Source organism: Balearica regulorum, chromosome Z (assembly GCF_011004875.1).
Source record: "Balearica regulorum gibbericeps isolate bBalReg1 chromosome Z, bBalReg1.pri, whole genome shotgun sequence".
NCBI lineage: Eukaryota > Metazoa > Chordata > Aves > Gruiformes > Gruidae > Balearica > Balearica regulorum.
In genome coordinates this window covers 32,867,112-32,881,981 of record NC_046220.1, presented here as the reverse complement: position 1 = coordinate 32,881,981, position 14,870 = coordinate 32,867,112, and the positions used below count along the sequence as shown (strand labels likewise).

General features: G+C 44.1%; 1 protein-coding gene across 1 annotated transcript in view; it reads right to left on the bottom strand.

The window, feature by feature from the left end:
• Positions 1-14,870, bottom strand: part of ABCA1 (ATP binding cassette subfamily A member 1) — a 97,389-nt gene that overhangs the window by 46,822 nt on the left and 35,697 nt on the right. The window contains exons 6-7 of the mRNA XM_075740859.1: positions 5,646-5,767; positions 1,295-1,486 (exon numbers count right to left, since the gene is read on the bottom strand). Of these exons, the coding sequence (XP_075596974.1) occupies positions 1,295-1,486; positions 5,646-5,767 (314 nt within the window). The remainder of the gene's footprint in view (positions 1-1,294; positions 1,487-5,645; positions 5,768-14,870) is intronic.

The following is a 14,870-nucleotide window of genomic DNA, read 5'->3' as shown; positions in this document are numbered from 1 at the left end:
CTTCACAGACACAACTCAGTACACTTCTGAGGGTCAGCCAAGTTGTAGAGACTTCCATAAATGAGAAAAGCAAGACTGAGTCTCCAGAGAGTCCAGAAGACTGAAACAGAGTTGTACTATAGCTGGCTCTTTTCACCCCCTTCAGTCCCCAAAATTCTAGCATGTCTGAATGATTTAAAGTAAATGCATGTATATACATCTAACTGAACACAAGAAACTGCTTATAACCATTCCATTTCAAACAGCCCATGTTTGCTATTGGGACAATTTTAGTGCTGCTACCTCATCTCTTGATGCTTATGATTAGCTTGCTCTTCCAGCAAGAAAGAAAAAATGCAGATGGAGGACACATGGAAAACAGAAGATGAGCTGTGGAGAAAAGTAACTGACCACTACATACTGCGCAGAAGAGTAGTAATATGATTCCAGTATTTGATAATGACCCTTTTTGACTGGGGACAAAGCAAAGCGGTACATGACTTTCAGTCCTGAAAGGCTCATCAAATCTGGAAACTCACACAGCCGAAGTGTTTGTTCCTTCCACAGCAGACAACAGAGTGCTTGTTTTAGTGGGTAACAGAGTCAGTTCTGTGGTCCCTTCTTCTCTCTACTGATACTTCCACCACTAGTTTCCTCAAACTTTTGTATTTTACCAGATATTGCAGACTTATAACAAAGCATCACTGGGGTTTCCTAGATAAACAGCCAAGTCTGCTCCAGTCTCCAGTCATCCCCTAAATAATGTATTTTCTTGAAGCTCATTGATTTCTTGCTTCAAAACCCATTCAGTTGGTCAATCTTTGAAACAGGGCTTTAAAACTTGACTCTTCTTTGTATGAACTAAACCTGCTCAAAGGTTGTGGCTTGCCTTTGGCTAGAAACATCTGCACGCAGTGGCTCCATGGTAATGGCAGAGGGTGGTGGTTTTAGCACTCAGAATGGGCTGGTCTAACATCTGGGCTCATTCCAGCTAAGACACAACATCTGACCAAAATACAGGGACAAACAAAAGCTTGTTTGTTACTATACTGCATATATATTTTCCTCTTGACAAACTGAACTGCAGACCACACACATTTATGTTCTGCAAGTACCACATTGCAACAGGAAGGGTAAGAATGACAGGAAGAAGCAATGTTGCTCATGCTCCAGTGATAAAGACCATCTTTCTTCTTTCTTACTGCCAATGAACAGTTCACTCCAGAAATGCAGGGATGAGTTCCTAGATTGAAAGCCCTAGAAAATGTCACCTGTGTCAATGACAGCCTCTCACAGGTGGGACCAGTGGACTCACCTGAAGGGGCTTCAAAGGATTCAGGTTAGCACGGAAAGCTTGTTCAGCTGCATGGAGTTTTTCCTTTGGCAAGCTGCAAATGAAGGCTTCAGAGTCCATGGCCGCTGTCCGATTTTGGATTGTAAGAAATTCAGACAGTGTTGAGCTATTGCAGAGATCTCGCAGTCGCATTCGGTAACCAGACGCAATGACCTGGACAAGTGGGGAAAGCATATGTCTCTCCATGTAAGATTCACAACACAAAATTGATTATCACCTAAACAAAACATTCATAACATTCCCAGATAGAGGTACGAAAGCATTTTTCTCCACAAGTTGCATGGCCCTGACCCATGCACAACTCAATTCCAAGGAAAACACATCCCCCTGCTCAGTACGTGGGGTAGAAGTCCTGGGGGAGGCAGGTCTCCACACACATGCACAATACAGCAGTGATCCTGGTCCTCCACATCAGCCATTTTTTCCAACCAAGGGTACACACATTGCCCAATCTAGAGTCTTCTGGGAACTGAGCCACAGAGACAAAACAAGGCTTGTGACCAAACACAAGTCTGGTAAATGTATGTGAAGGGCAAAAGACCTATGCCCCAAACTCCTTAGAAATATCTGCTAGACACATTTTCTGTGCTGTTCTGAATTAGCAACACCTTCTCCTTCAGCTCCGAAGTATCTCTTTACTAACCACTGAGAGAAACATTTTGCAGTGTTTTGGGGTAGATAATCTATCAGTGGAGAAAAAAAAAATCTTACTAGCTGCAATAAACAAGAGATGAGATCCTAGAGCTGTCTTTCACAAATGTATTTTACTTAAACTCATGGCTGAATGTCAATAATGTTTCCTAATCCACAAGCAACCACCTTAATCACGAGAGAAATGCATAAAATCCCTCTGGATTATCACCAGTCCTTTTCAGGCCTTACGGCCTAGTTTCTTTTAATAAGGTCAATTACAGAATTTACATATGCTGAACACACAGATACATCTCAAACAGGTGCACACTTCATAAAGGTGATAAACACAAGAAAAATCCAGAATCTTCCCTTGGAAAAAATTTTTTGTTTGCCTTGGGGCTAGATGCAGGGAACAATTTTATTGTAAATGCACAGTGAACAACAGCTTTACATTTAATTTCTTTCTGTTCTTTTGTAATACCCACTGTGCATTGACCAACTTCCAGCAACAACTAAAGAGGATTGATCTACATCCCAGAAGAGTTAACAGTTCCTGAATCATGCTGGTAAGTCTGAAAATCTTCCCATCTTTCAAAATCAAAAGGGCACCAACAATCCGGGGGGGGGGGGGGGGGGGGGGGGGGAAAGCACACTATGCTCAGAAAACAAGCAAATGGAGCTGCTAGAAGAGGGAAGAGATTTACAGTGCAACACTTGTGCAAACCTTTAACTTTAGTCTGCATCCATATGCCAAAAATAGGATGTTTCCATGCTGCACACTCAGCTGAATAAATGGGACAGCTCTTGCATCAAAAAGGTTGGCCTTTTTCAAAAGTTTGGGTGGGTTTTTTTGCCAGCAGAGATACTACCACCATTGCACCCATGCTGAAAAGGGGATATTCCTGTGGCACTAGAACGACACTTAGGAGAGCTGGGATCAGTCCAAAGCAGCTTCCCTGTGTGGACATACAGAAAACTAGTGCCTCCCGGTGCCTCAGTGCTCACTCAAAAAAGTGAGGGCGAACAATCCTTAGCCACCCCCTGTGTCCATCCACCTTTTTCACTTGTATTTCAAGCTCTTTTGGAGAAAAGCCGCTCTTTCCAAACACAGTGAGGTCCATAGCACGTGACCCTATAATAAAGACCCTGGCTACCCACCCCCCCACTCCCCCCAAAACTAAAGCACCCAGTCACACCAAGCCAATTCTCTGCCACCGTTTTAAGTCATCTGAAGCCATGCTATCTTCAACAGGCGAATATATTCTAAATGACAGGTTAAGTCCCCTAGGGACTCTCAAAATGCCAGGCTCATGTCTGAAAGCAGTCACAGGCAACTGTTTTGTGCTCCCAGGTCAGATTGTTCTCTCCTGGGACTGTCCCTGCTGTGTGAAACAGGCAGCTTTGTTCCTGGCCATCACTACTTAGCCCTCACTGCCATTCAACACATCATGCTGCAGCCCTGGCCCAGGACCTCACTGTGCCCCTGCAGCTTTTCACAGGGATAGGACCTGCTCCTGCCATCCAAGCCACGTTACAGCTGTCTGGCTGCACATGGACAACAGCGGCATACTAGACTTGATTAGATAGCTGCTTGCCCACTGCTGACCGAGGCTCCTTCCAAACCACACACCCTTCTAAGTACAACTGCCACTTTCAGAGAAACACAAGGTTGAGCCACTCTGCCCTAGGAAGCAATATGCCCATCAAGAAAAGGCTTTGGCTATTTTTACGTATTTGTACTGTATTCACTATACTGGAACCATGACCCTACTTGGCATGTTGAAGTACTGTCGCTACAGTAACACCAGTTAACAACAACAGTGTCATCTCCTTGGTGATCTCAGTTCCTTATTTGCTTGCAAATTGTAACTTCTAGGCTTGTTGAACAACCACAGGACACTTAACAGATTGCTGGAGAAAGCTGTATTTGCTATGAGAGGTTTGCATACTCTAAACAGGCCCTTCTATATGACTTGAATGAAGCCATGATGCATTCATACAGCCAGAGACCAAACAACTATTGCCTATTGTCATGCTGCTGCCTATGCAGCTCAGTAGTGAGGTCAGATACCACCCCAGATTTCCAGCAAAATCAAAGGGGTCCACTTTGTGAGCCAGATAAAGTCATCCTGCAGGAAGACAGAGCTCTGCCTCTCAGTTATTTGTATTAGAAAAGTGCTCAAAGAACGATTTGGTGGGTCACTGCCTTCCTCTGCAGCTTACTGCCCTGCTGCTTAGATTAGCTCTTCCTGCCATCACAGAGCATAAACCCCTGTTAAGATTAAACACCACCACTCCCAATGTCCTGGCAGAATCAGCACAAGAATTCCACAAACAAGAGCAAAGCTTAAAGCATTCAAGCAAGAACTAGCCGAGTGATTACCCCTTCACCACCCTTCAGACACATTATGTAGATAAAAGCTAAACTTTTCTTCCCCTTCCACTGGCTTTGCCAGATAGAACCAACAGAATATAGCAGTCACACGACGTAAAGTCAGAGCTAGCTTTTTTGCCTCTTTGAAAATCCTTCTGCCTTTCCATCAGCTTAGGGAGAACGACCATGTTGTTGTTGCTGAAGCAGCCTTCTTATGCTTGCAGAACCATTCTTAGCATGATTCTGTTTTAATCTAGCATGAATTTCAGGCAAATTAATTTCAAACAAAACAAAACTTGCAGCCTAAAATGGGTAAGATTTTTCCCCCACTTTAGTTTTTTTTAGTGGAACATATCCTTAACTTGTGGGATTAATAATCAAACTGCACTGAAAGAGATGGTTTGACAGAATTCACTGAAGAACAGGACCATGTGTGTGAAGGGGGCCAGCATTTGTAACTACATGAAAACAAAGTCTGAAAGGACTATCAACTCCACTTCAATGAGAAGATCTGGAGTTGGGAAGCAGAACGGATTTCCTCCTCCTTTTGCACATCACCTTTTGCACTACCTGAAGAGAACCACAGGTCTTCCTCTGAAGTCTGAGGCAACCACCTCCTACTTCTGTGTTAGAAAGAATGTTGATGGACTAATTCATCCAGCCTTGCAAAAAACACTTCTGAGCTTGACAATGGTAGACAGCCATCCCAAACAGGGGCTCCAGCCCACTGTCACCGCTGTGACATATGTTTATGAAGGCAATCACGGGAGTACTCAGGAGTTTCGTTTGAGATGAGGACTCTCTGGTACTACATAAGGTGCAAGTTTACTGTCTGTCTCGAAGAGTTGGGCACAGACCAAAAAGCATTCCTCCTTCCGTTGCAGAGGATTTTAAGGTAGAATAATGCACATAAACCCTGCTTGAGTCCATGCTGAGTGACCAAACCACCACCCTATTTTTATTTCTAATCAAAACAAAACAGTTCAAACAGCACTAGGAACCTAATTTAAAAAAAAAAAAAAAAAAAACCACAAAACAGAAAAGAAAAGAAGCAGTTTAGTATGAAGGGTACTAGGGTATTTTCTTACATAGATGAAAACATTTGCATCTAAGTCTCAGAGTCGTTTTACAGCTTACAACCAAATAAGTAAATTGAGGGCAAGAGGAAAGACAGAAGCAGGGATTAAATTTTCCTCTGTGTTTACACAACACCTAGCACAGAGGTGTCTTGCACTGTGGATCTTGGCACTACGGTTAAACAAACAATAGAAAAGCATTATGTTAGTGGTTGAAAGTTCTCTTTACCTGCTGGAGGTTGACCTCTGCGCCCAGCAGCTCCTCTACTGCAGATGATGGCATGGACACATTATGATGGAGGAAGTCTGAGAATGTCTCATTGTCAACCAGGAAATCCCGAAGTTTCAAGTCTGGAAAGTGACAAAACAAGCAAAATTCTGGTCAGGGCAAAGCCAAAAGGAAGCTCATGTGAGAGCTCCGAACAGGAAAAGCAAAGCTGACAAATGATGGAGAGGGAATTACACAAACCATAGCACAAAGGGAAAAGAGGAGCTGCTGGCAAAGTGCTCTGAAGCTTGGCAGCTTTCAGATGTATCAATCCATGATGTCTTAATCTCAAAAAAAACCCCCAAACCCAAACCTCTAAACCCAACTCTCTTTAACATCATTACTTCAGCTCAATTTATAGATAACACAGAAGCATCAAGGCACACCAAACTGCTCCTCCTGATCTGGGGCAAAACCTACACCAGCATTAGCCTTGCACAAAGATTCAGCTTCACTTAATCCCTGTGTTGTTACTGAACATGGGACTGAACTGCTGCGTTTTTCACTGGGGGATTTACTAGCCTGTATTTAATTATGTTAATAGCAGATGTACTCTGCTATAAATTTCAAAGTCTGACACATGCAGACATACAGATACGATACAGAATCACACACAGATCTAGGAAGCAATCTTAACCACTTGGCAAAATTTCTGCAAGTGCTTTTTAATTCCATTTTCTTTCCAATGGCTTCAGAAGGTGAAGCTTTTGGGTTTTTCAGCCCTTGGCTTTAAAACAAATTTGTATTTCCATCACAGTTGAGGGGAGCCATCTGGAAATTAAAATCCATGTACATTATTAAAGTTCACAAACCTGGAGCTTAAACAGTTTAACCTTCACAGTGTCTCGGGTTGTTTTGTTTTTAAAGGGAGAGGATAATTCTATCTTTACTATGCTTCAATAAGCAGCAAAGAGGAAAGCAGCTATGCCAGGAGGAACTGAGAGATCAAGTCTCAAAGGATTTACTGGGGTGAAGATTCCCAGGCTAAGTCAAGTCACCAGCTAGGCACCACTGCTTTTTCTACTCTAGGAAGAGAGGATTCCACAGCCCATGCCAAACGCTGGAAAACAATGAGATCTGAAGGTAAAGTAATGCAAGGGAGCCCCAAGAGTTTGCACCTTCCTCCTATATCGAAAAGCCGTAACAAAACATTCCCCCCCCCCCCCATGTTTGTTGTTAGCTCGGCGTGTGACACCCTCAGGCAAGAGGGTGCTGGGCACTCAGGCAGCCACGGGCGGCGGCGGCGGGGGGGGGGGGGGGGCGGGGCCCGGCCGCTTCCCCGGGCCCGGCGGAGCGGAGCGGAGCGGCTGGCGAGGGGGGAGCCGCGCGCTCTGCTCTCGCGGCACGAAGCACGCGGGGTTACTGACGGTCATTGCTCTCTCGTCTACATATCCAGTTACAAATTCCCTGCGGCCTTCTGTTCCACACGAAAAAGTAAATCGCTCCCCTCTGCTGAGGCGACGCGGAGGTTACTTTGGGGCAGAAGTTTCCCCCTCGCGCTCCTCTCCCCCCTCCAGCAGGACCGCTCAGCAATTTACGGGTTTTGACCACGCCGTGCAAACGCCCCGCTGCACCCCCGTCACCAAAATCAACCACCGTCCCCTCTCACAGCCCAGGGAAAGGCTGGGCAAAGAGCCGGCTCCTGCAATAACATAAAGCCGTCCTTTTCTTCCCAGCAGAGGCTAAAGCACCCTGCTTTACCGCAACTGGAGGAAAAACTCCCCCCACCCCGATTCCTTGGTTACTTCCTAAATGCACAGAACTCCCTAAACACTTCTGCAGCTTGTTTATTTTTTGGTGAGATCATCAACAGTTCGGAAACTGGGATGGACAAAGGGGTGGCTGGCTGAAGGCACACTGGCATGCAGAGATAAGATTTGCGAGCTTTTTCATTTAATCTGTCCCTGTTAAAATACTTTTCAAACTCCTCTTAAAGGGCCACACACACACCTTTTAAAAATGTAACCAAGAAAAATTCTCAAGATTTTTCTGTTTCCTCCTTGTTGTTTTGCTTTTGGCTTTGCCTAGGCTTTTTTGTTTGTGGGTTTGGTTTGGTGGGTTTTTTTGTCATACGGAAGCAGGATTTCCTTGGTCAGAGACACATTCTATAGGTAATCGCAGGAAAGCAACCTGAGATTTCTGCTGAATTGTCCATAATCAAGATGGGGAGTAACAAAGAGCCTGCTATCTTCCACGGCTGTAATTAACCAGCCCAGTGTTAACAGGGCATTTCTCTCCTGCCTTTTTGTCATGCCAAGGATTTTCAGACTTGTTCAGCACTAGAATTTGCTGAAAGTTGAAGCTGCCTTCCAAGGCAACTCCTACAAACATCTGAAGGAGCTTTCATCATCATTTGGAGGAGGAAAACACGAAGGGAACAGAATGTAAAGTTACAAAACTGCTTGTGGGACAATGCTTGGCTTCCAGCCGGCTGGTCACAAACCTGTGCTCACTGGTCATAACCTTCTCTGTCCAAGACCACATGGAAGCTCTGTGAGACCAAGGGACTGAATCCAAATACCATGATCCCACTGCAGTGCCCTAAGCAAAGAGCCAGTCTTTCTTACCATGCATTTTCTCCCCCACCCCATCTGGTCCTACTTCCAGCACTTGTGGCTCAGTTGTCTTACACAATACCCCTCAGTCATGGAGACATGCATAATAACTTGCACGTGAAACCACAGAAAAGTACGAACACTGCAATCAGTCTGAATTCCTGCCCTGGATACTTCAAAAAGACAAGAGTTAATAGATGTTTCCTCTTGAAAACAGCCATTCTCCTCCAAGACTGCTTGCCCACTAGGGCTTACGGAAATGCAAGAGCATTAAAGAACTCCTCCAAAAATAGAAAACAAAAGAAACAGGCAAGTCTTTTGAAGGCTAATACCAAGCTTACCTAATAATGCAAACATTTGGAGTGGAAGAACACATTTTACAACCGGAGGCCTACTACTGCAATATTTTCCTGCCATAAAAGCTCAGACACACTATCAAGTTACTCAGAAAACACGAAGCAAAATATGTCACCTCAAATGTGATTTAACTCGCACATCTTCTCCCATGCTTGAGACTGACCAAGAGCATTGGTACAGTCAGCTATGGCAAGCTGGCTGGCAGAGCAATGTAGCCACAGCATCCAGACAGCGCACTGAAGAGAAGTCTCTCCACATACTTTCGCTGACATGGACATGCAGCCTCTCCTTCCCCGTCCCCTTCATCTTCATCAGAAAACCAGGGAGCCACAGTCCCACAGGCTCCCCTCACCACCACCACAGGGTACAGCCTCCTGGTTGAAACTTCGGGTCCCAGCAACTGACACAAGCCCCAGGCACAAATGTGGTAATGAACTTGAGGTTGGACTGAGCAACCACACTCAAGACAGTCAGATCTGATGTGAACCATCTCACTGATTCAGTTGTGGGATGCACATTCTGCAGAAGAAACGCTGAGGTACCTTGTCCTCATGGTAGACTTTTCTAGTTTCATTTCTGACCAAGGGAGTGACAGCAGAGAATGTAAACAGAAGCTTTGCTTATAAACTATGCCAATAATCTCCAATGCCAGCAGGTGCAGTGAGGCTGAAATGCTTTTGTTCTACCTAGCTCCAGCTCGGGCAGTGGACGGCAACAAAGCAGGAGACAGTCCCCATCAACATGAAACAAGTAGGAGAAGAGAAGTCCATTTCCCACACGGCGCAGGGAGAAGGGTTCTCCCTACGGTCATGTAAGGAAGCCTCCAGCAGAACTGAGAGCTCCCACAGCTGGAGGTCTTGTGCCTTAACCACATAACCACCCTTCCTCTCTGAAGTCACAGGTCAGGATTAGACAATCACACATGGCAGCATTTCACAGACACTGACTTCACGAAAGGCACAGCTGTCCTTCGTTTCCACACAGTTCAAACTGACCTTCGGGGCTGAATTCTAGGCATGGAAACTAGTAACTCATGATTTTCAGATTGCACAGCATCTCCTACAGGACTGACACACTGTTTTAAATATTTTTAAGATTTACATTTTCCTGACAGTTCAACCTCTTCCAGCACCTTCATGCCTGAGCACAGAGCTAGGCTGGTCATTCCTTGCTTGAGAATCATTGTGACAATGGCAAAAAAAAAACCCTACTCAAGAAGCTCAAGGCATCCACATGAATTAGCAAAGAAATTTCCTTTCTTTGCTAAGGAAACCTTAGCAAGGGTCCTCCATGCTTGTTACATTATTGGTTAAATTGAACAGCAAAACAAAAAGTGTTCATTATAAAATATAGGAAATCAGTGCTATGTGGGGGTCTCCATTCCATTTTTTTTTTTAGTTTTAATTTACTGATCTTACTTTAAGTATGAGCATGACAGGTCCCACAGTAAGCAGTTACTGTTTCCAGCAATACTGGGAAGATCCACGGGAAAGTGGGATAAAAAAAAGCCTGAGGGGACAGGTTCCAGAGCAAGACTATTCTCCTCAAACTTCTCTCCCATTTTTTCTTGCTTCACTTGGAAGCACAGAGGGCTCATACCTTCCTCCGGAAACTCAATGGTGCAGTATCTTTTAAAATTGAACAATAGGGTAGAAAAACAAAACCCCACGGAAATTGTGGCTACAGTTTTCATATCCTGCACACTGCATTCTAAAAATAAAAGGCATGCAAGTGGTATTTCAACATATCTCAGTCCACCATAGAGTACAAAGCTTACCAGGTCTGACTTCAATTTGTGGGGTTTCGGCCCAAAGGCTTTGTGCCCATAATCTACAATAAACCAGATTTTCAGCCAGTTTAAAACTAAAGAGCTCAGCAAAAACAATGTGACAGTCAGATCTACTGTTTACTTCCCAGCTTCACATGCCATAAGTCCCTACAAGGAACTGGGTGAAGAAGGGGGAGAAAGGGATTCATGCTGTAAGTTAATTCATAAGCTAAGAGGAAAGCAGAGCAGTGTGTCCCACCTACAAATATGACTATTTATCTTCAAGAGATTTCACTCCCTACCAATGGAACATGCAAGGCAAAACCCAATTATGTTATTTTCTGTATATCCATTGCAGCTGGAGGATTTACTAGCCTTTGGCCTTTGAGTATTCCTCACAGCCAAGAATCAACGCAACATAGAAATTGGTCTTAAATTATGACCTTCATTTCTCATCACACGCACTGCTCATAGGGCAACCCAATCATTTTTATAACAGCAGCATTAAGGCATCACAGCAAGATGAAACAGTGAGACAGGATGGAGCACAAGAAGCTTTAAGCTTTCTTTTTTAGAGTCAGCAGGTTTCCACAAGTACCTGAAGGAGACAAGTGGGTTCCCAGCACAATACGGGCAGAAGCACGTGTCTCCACCAGTTAACAGAAGGAGCAAGAGCAGAGCAGAGTGCTAAGTGAGTAAATAAGGTATTTTCTTCGCCATGCACAAAGAGTTCACAGCACCCAGTTCCCCACTCAGATGAACCCACACTTCTACAGCAAGGGAGGTGGGTGTGCAGCACCTCCATAGCATGCTCACACAAGGGCAATAACTGAGACATCCATGCCAGCCTGATTGCACAGCTGGCTGTCAAGTCTGTAAAAAACCACTCCACAGCACCTGGGCATGACCAGAGGACGAGGTCACAAGTCTCTCCAGTCACACAGGCCTGCTTCACCCAGGGCATCATTTGTTCACCAGTCATACTCCCAGAAGCAGTTTTTGCAAGACACAAGCACATGAAGGGACTGAAGCTGGGACCAAGAGCTGGAGCTCCAGCCACTGAAAGCATTTACTAGTAGTGCATGTGACTGCTGCGAGGACTCCAGCTAGAAACCTGCCTTAGCATTCAGCAAACCCTCACATAGTGAGAGAACCAGGGCAGGCAAACCAGGTGCTGGGGCAGAATTACCTCATATACTGGAATTTTGTATTAATTTTTCAGTGAAGTATCTGGGAAGCATTCCTCAGGAATACATGGTAGGTGCACTTGGAACACCTCAACCGATTTTCACACTCATTACCCATCACTGTGATTCACAGCCAAAAGGTATCCAAAGCTACTTCCCATAAAAACAGGCTTTCAAACAAGTTCAACAGTGGAACCAAAGACCGAATGATTTGTGAACTGACAATCTTCCAGAGGAAACAGCAATCTGCTAATGTTGAAGCCTGTTACAGCATTGTACCCTACTGAGCCAACGACCCCGATCTACAATGTGAAAAGCAAACCTTTCAGTTTTGGTGGGTTTGGCAAGGCAGCAAATTTTCATCCGCCTTCATTATATTCTTAACTTTGGACAACACATCTAGAAAGTATGATTAAGTTGGGGCTTTTTTAAAGCAATTACTCTATTTCAATTTTCTTTTTCCTCTAAGGCACTCTTCCCCCTGTGTGGCAGAAATAGCTCTCAGAGCTGCCTGTATCCCTGTTGAAACTGGCAGGAGCTAAAACTGTTCTCTGAAGAAGTTGGACAGCCATACCCTGACTTGCTGACAAGAAATCAAGCAGCTCAGCAGGCCTGTTGTGCAGGATTGGCTAGTGTGAAAATACAAGCCTAATTTGCTCACAGCTGAAGTGCTGTTCCTTCTACAGCCACGGCTTGACCTGTTTTTCTCATAGGCTACAGTTCTCTACTCTGTGTGCATCAGACACATAACAGCACTGCCTCTGCAGACGTTAGGTAATAGCCAAGTGAGCACTCACTTAAGCAGAGCACATTGTATTCATTTATTTGCCATATCAAACAGTGATGTGAGTAGAGAGGAGGCAGCCTGCTGTCCATCTCCAGCAGCTCAGATCTCTCCTGGGAGAAAGGGAAACCTTCTGTGACAGGCTCGGGCTTTCCCTCTCATCTTGGGACTGCAAAGGCTGGGACCATCTCCATTCCTCTACGAGTCACCATTTTTGTTTAGAAGAGCTTTAAAAATAGTGGCCAGCACAATCATTCTGGCAGGAAGCACAGATGACACTGTGTGCTAGTGCACACACAAGAGACCAATCCTCAGTAAGCCTTCACCAGGGGTATGTTGGCTTCAAGGATGTAGAGCCCATTTAAGCCAGCTGAGATCTCACCTCCAACCTGCATGGAAATTCAGCAGCAAAGGCAAGGCTCATACCTCTCTTTGGGTAGTACTTTAAGTCCCAAATGCCATCAGCCCTCCCCTCATGTATAACACACATGACAACAGAGAGATTAGATCAGAAAGCAAAGACACAAGGCGTAGAAGCCACAGGCTGGTCACCAGCAGTCCTGCAAACAGCCTGGAGAGCTTCTGCCTACGAAGTGACACACCCAATCACTTCCACAGGCCCTGTGTAACACCATAGAAGAGATACTCTGGCATCTTTCCCTGTTGCAAAGCAAATTCTGTAATCAGCACAGAACACTTAAGTACAGCTTGCCAATGGAAAAAGTAGAAAAAAATATTCAGGTTTCTAACAATGCAAAAAATGAAGCAGGTTTAAAGGAACCATCCTAAGTATCTTCACTGTATTGCTTTAAGAGGCAAATCCCAAGCAGAGCTCCAAATCGCATGGCAGTTAAAACTGGTTGAAAATTCTTGTGCTAATTTTCACAAACTGAGGACAAACTTAAAATTTCTTAGCCTTTGAATTCGCTTGTCAGTCAGAGATGACAGACTTCAGACATGCCCAGATACAATACTTCATTGTTGCAACAAAATTATTTTCAAGAGTTGTATACAGAACATGTTTAGGGCTGGTACAGGCTATGAAGAAGGTCTCTAAAGGTCAAATCCAGCTCAGAGAAAGGTAAGTGCTTCTGAAGAGGCAGAAAGCAAAGGTTTGCTGTTAAGATTAGCTTTTGACTGCACTACGAACATTATGCCCCAGATAATACACAGATTTTAGATGTTTCAAAACATCAACTCAGACACAGTAAAATACATTAGAAAAAAAAAAACAGACTAGAAACCAAATGCCATGGTCACATCCAGCCACATATCACTATTCTAATGGCAAACATTGGTGTGAACCTGCAAAGAATGACATTATGCTATTAAAAAAGCATGGAGCTAAGCAGAAGTGCAAAGTATGAACTGTGACTAGAGAGGACCCCATCCAGAATTCCTTGCACTTCAGCAAGTGACCTTAAATTCAGTGGAAATTCAAGTCACAGGAAAAAGCAGGACTGGACATTTTACTCAAATGACCATTAGTAATAGCAGAAGGGTTTTCATGAGCTGGCTATGTGAGCATACATGTGAGAGACTGCTGGTTCAAATGTAAACAGAAGACACCTATATCACAACCATTTCAAAGCCCCAAAACAAGCAGGCAGAAGCACCCCAGCAGTATCATGCTACTTGATACTTATCACAGCACTAGCTATCCAGTTTGAAAGGCTTCCCCCACAAAACTGGCATGAGTTAATGATGAACCTCAAGCAAAATAGCAGGCAGAACTGCCTAGGATCCAACAGCCCTCAGTGTCCTGTACTTACATTTGTTTAGCCTCACACTGAAAAGTTGATGAGAAAAAAAAAACACCTCTGTCTTGGGTGTGAAGCCTCACCCTGCCACAGCTCCCTTCTCACTCTTCACAGATTTGGGGAACTTGACTCACATCTGACTTTTACAGTTTAACACTGCAGTCAGCAGATCATAGTGGCTCTTTCTTCCCATATGTTCAGGAAGACCTGTTACTTCTGGATTTCGTGCCATGTCCTAACACATCTCATCTAGTGCACAACAGCAAAAGCCACCTCCAGAACACGGTCAAACCAATCCAAGAAGCAGCAAAAAATGCTAAAGATTAATAAGGATATGCCAATCATTGTAGTCCAATTAGTTTAAATAGAAACACTGTCTACTTATGCTGAAAACATACCTACATCTAAATTATTTCAATCTCCCATGATTGCTCCCTATGTTTCAGTTTAGTTGGTAATTGGAAAGTTATCCTTATAGATAGTACTTTGGTTTTGCTTTTGAGACTCAAGTCCAAAGGAAGAAAACAAAAAAAAAAAAAAAAAAAATCAAGCTTCAGCACTAGAACAAGAGATTATGTCTTCTCTGCCTAGTTTAGGGCAACCTTTGCAATGATTCAGCCCCTCCACTAGTATAAATCAAGACTGTTGAGCAACAGCACTTCAAAATAGTTAAGGAACTTTCTCAATCTTTGGGAAAGACTGAAAAGCAGATGCTTAGTAGATACAGATTGCCCAAATTCCCATAAAGTCTTGGCTAGAGATCATGTCTCTTGTA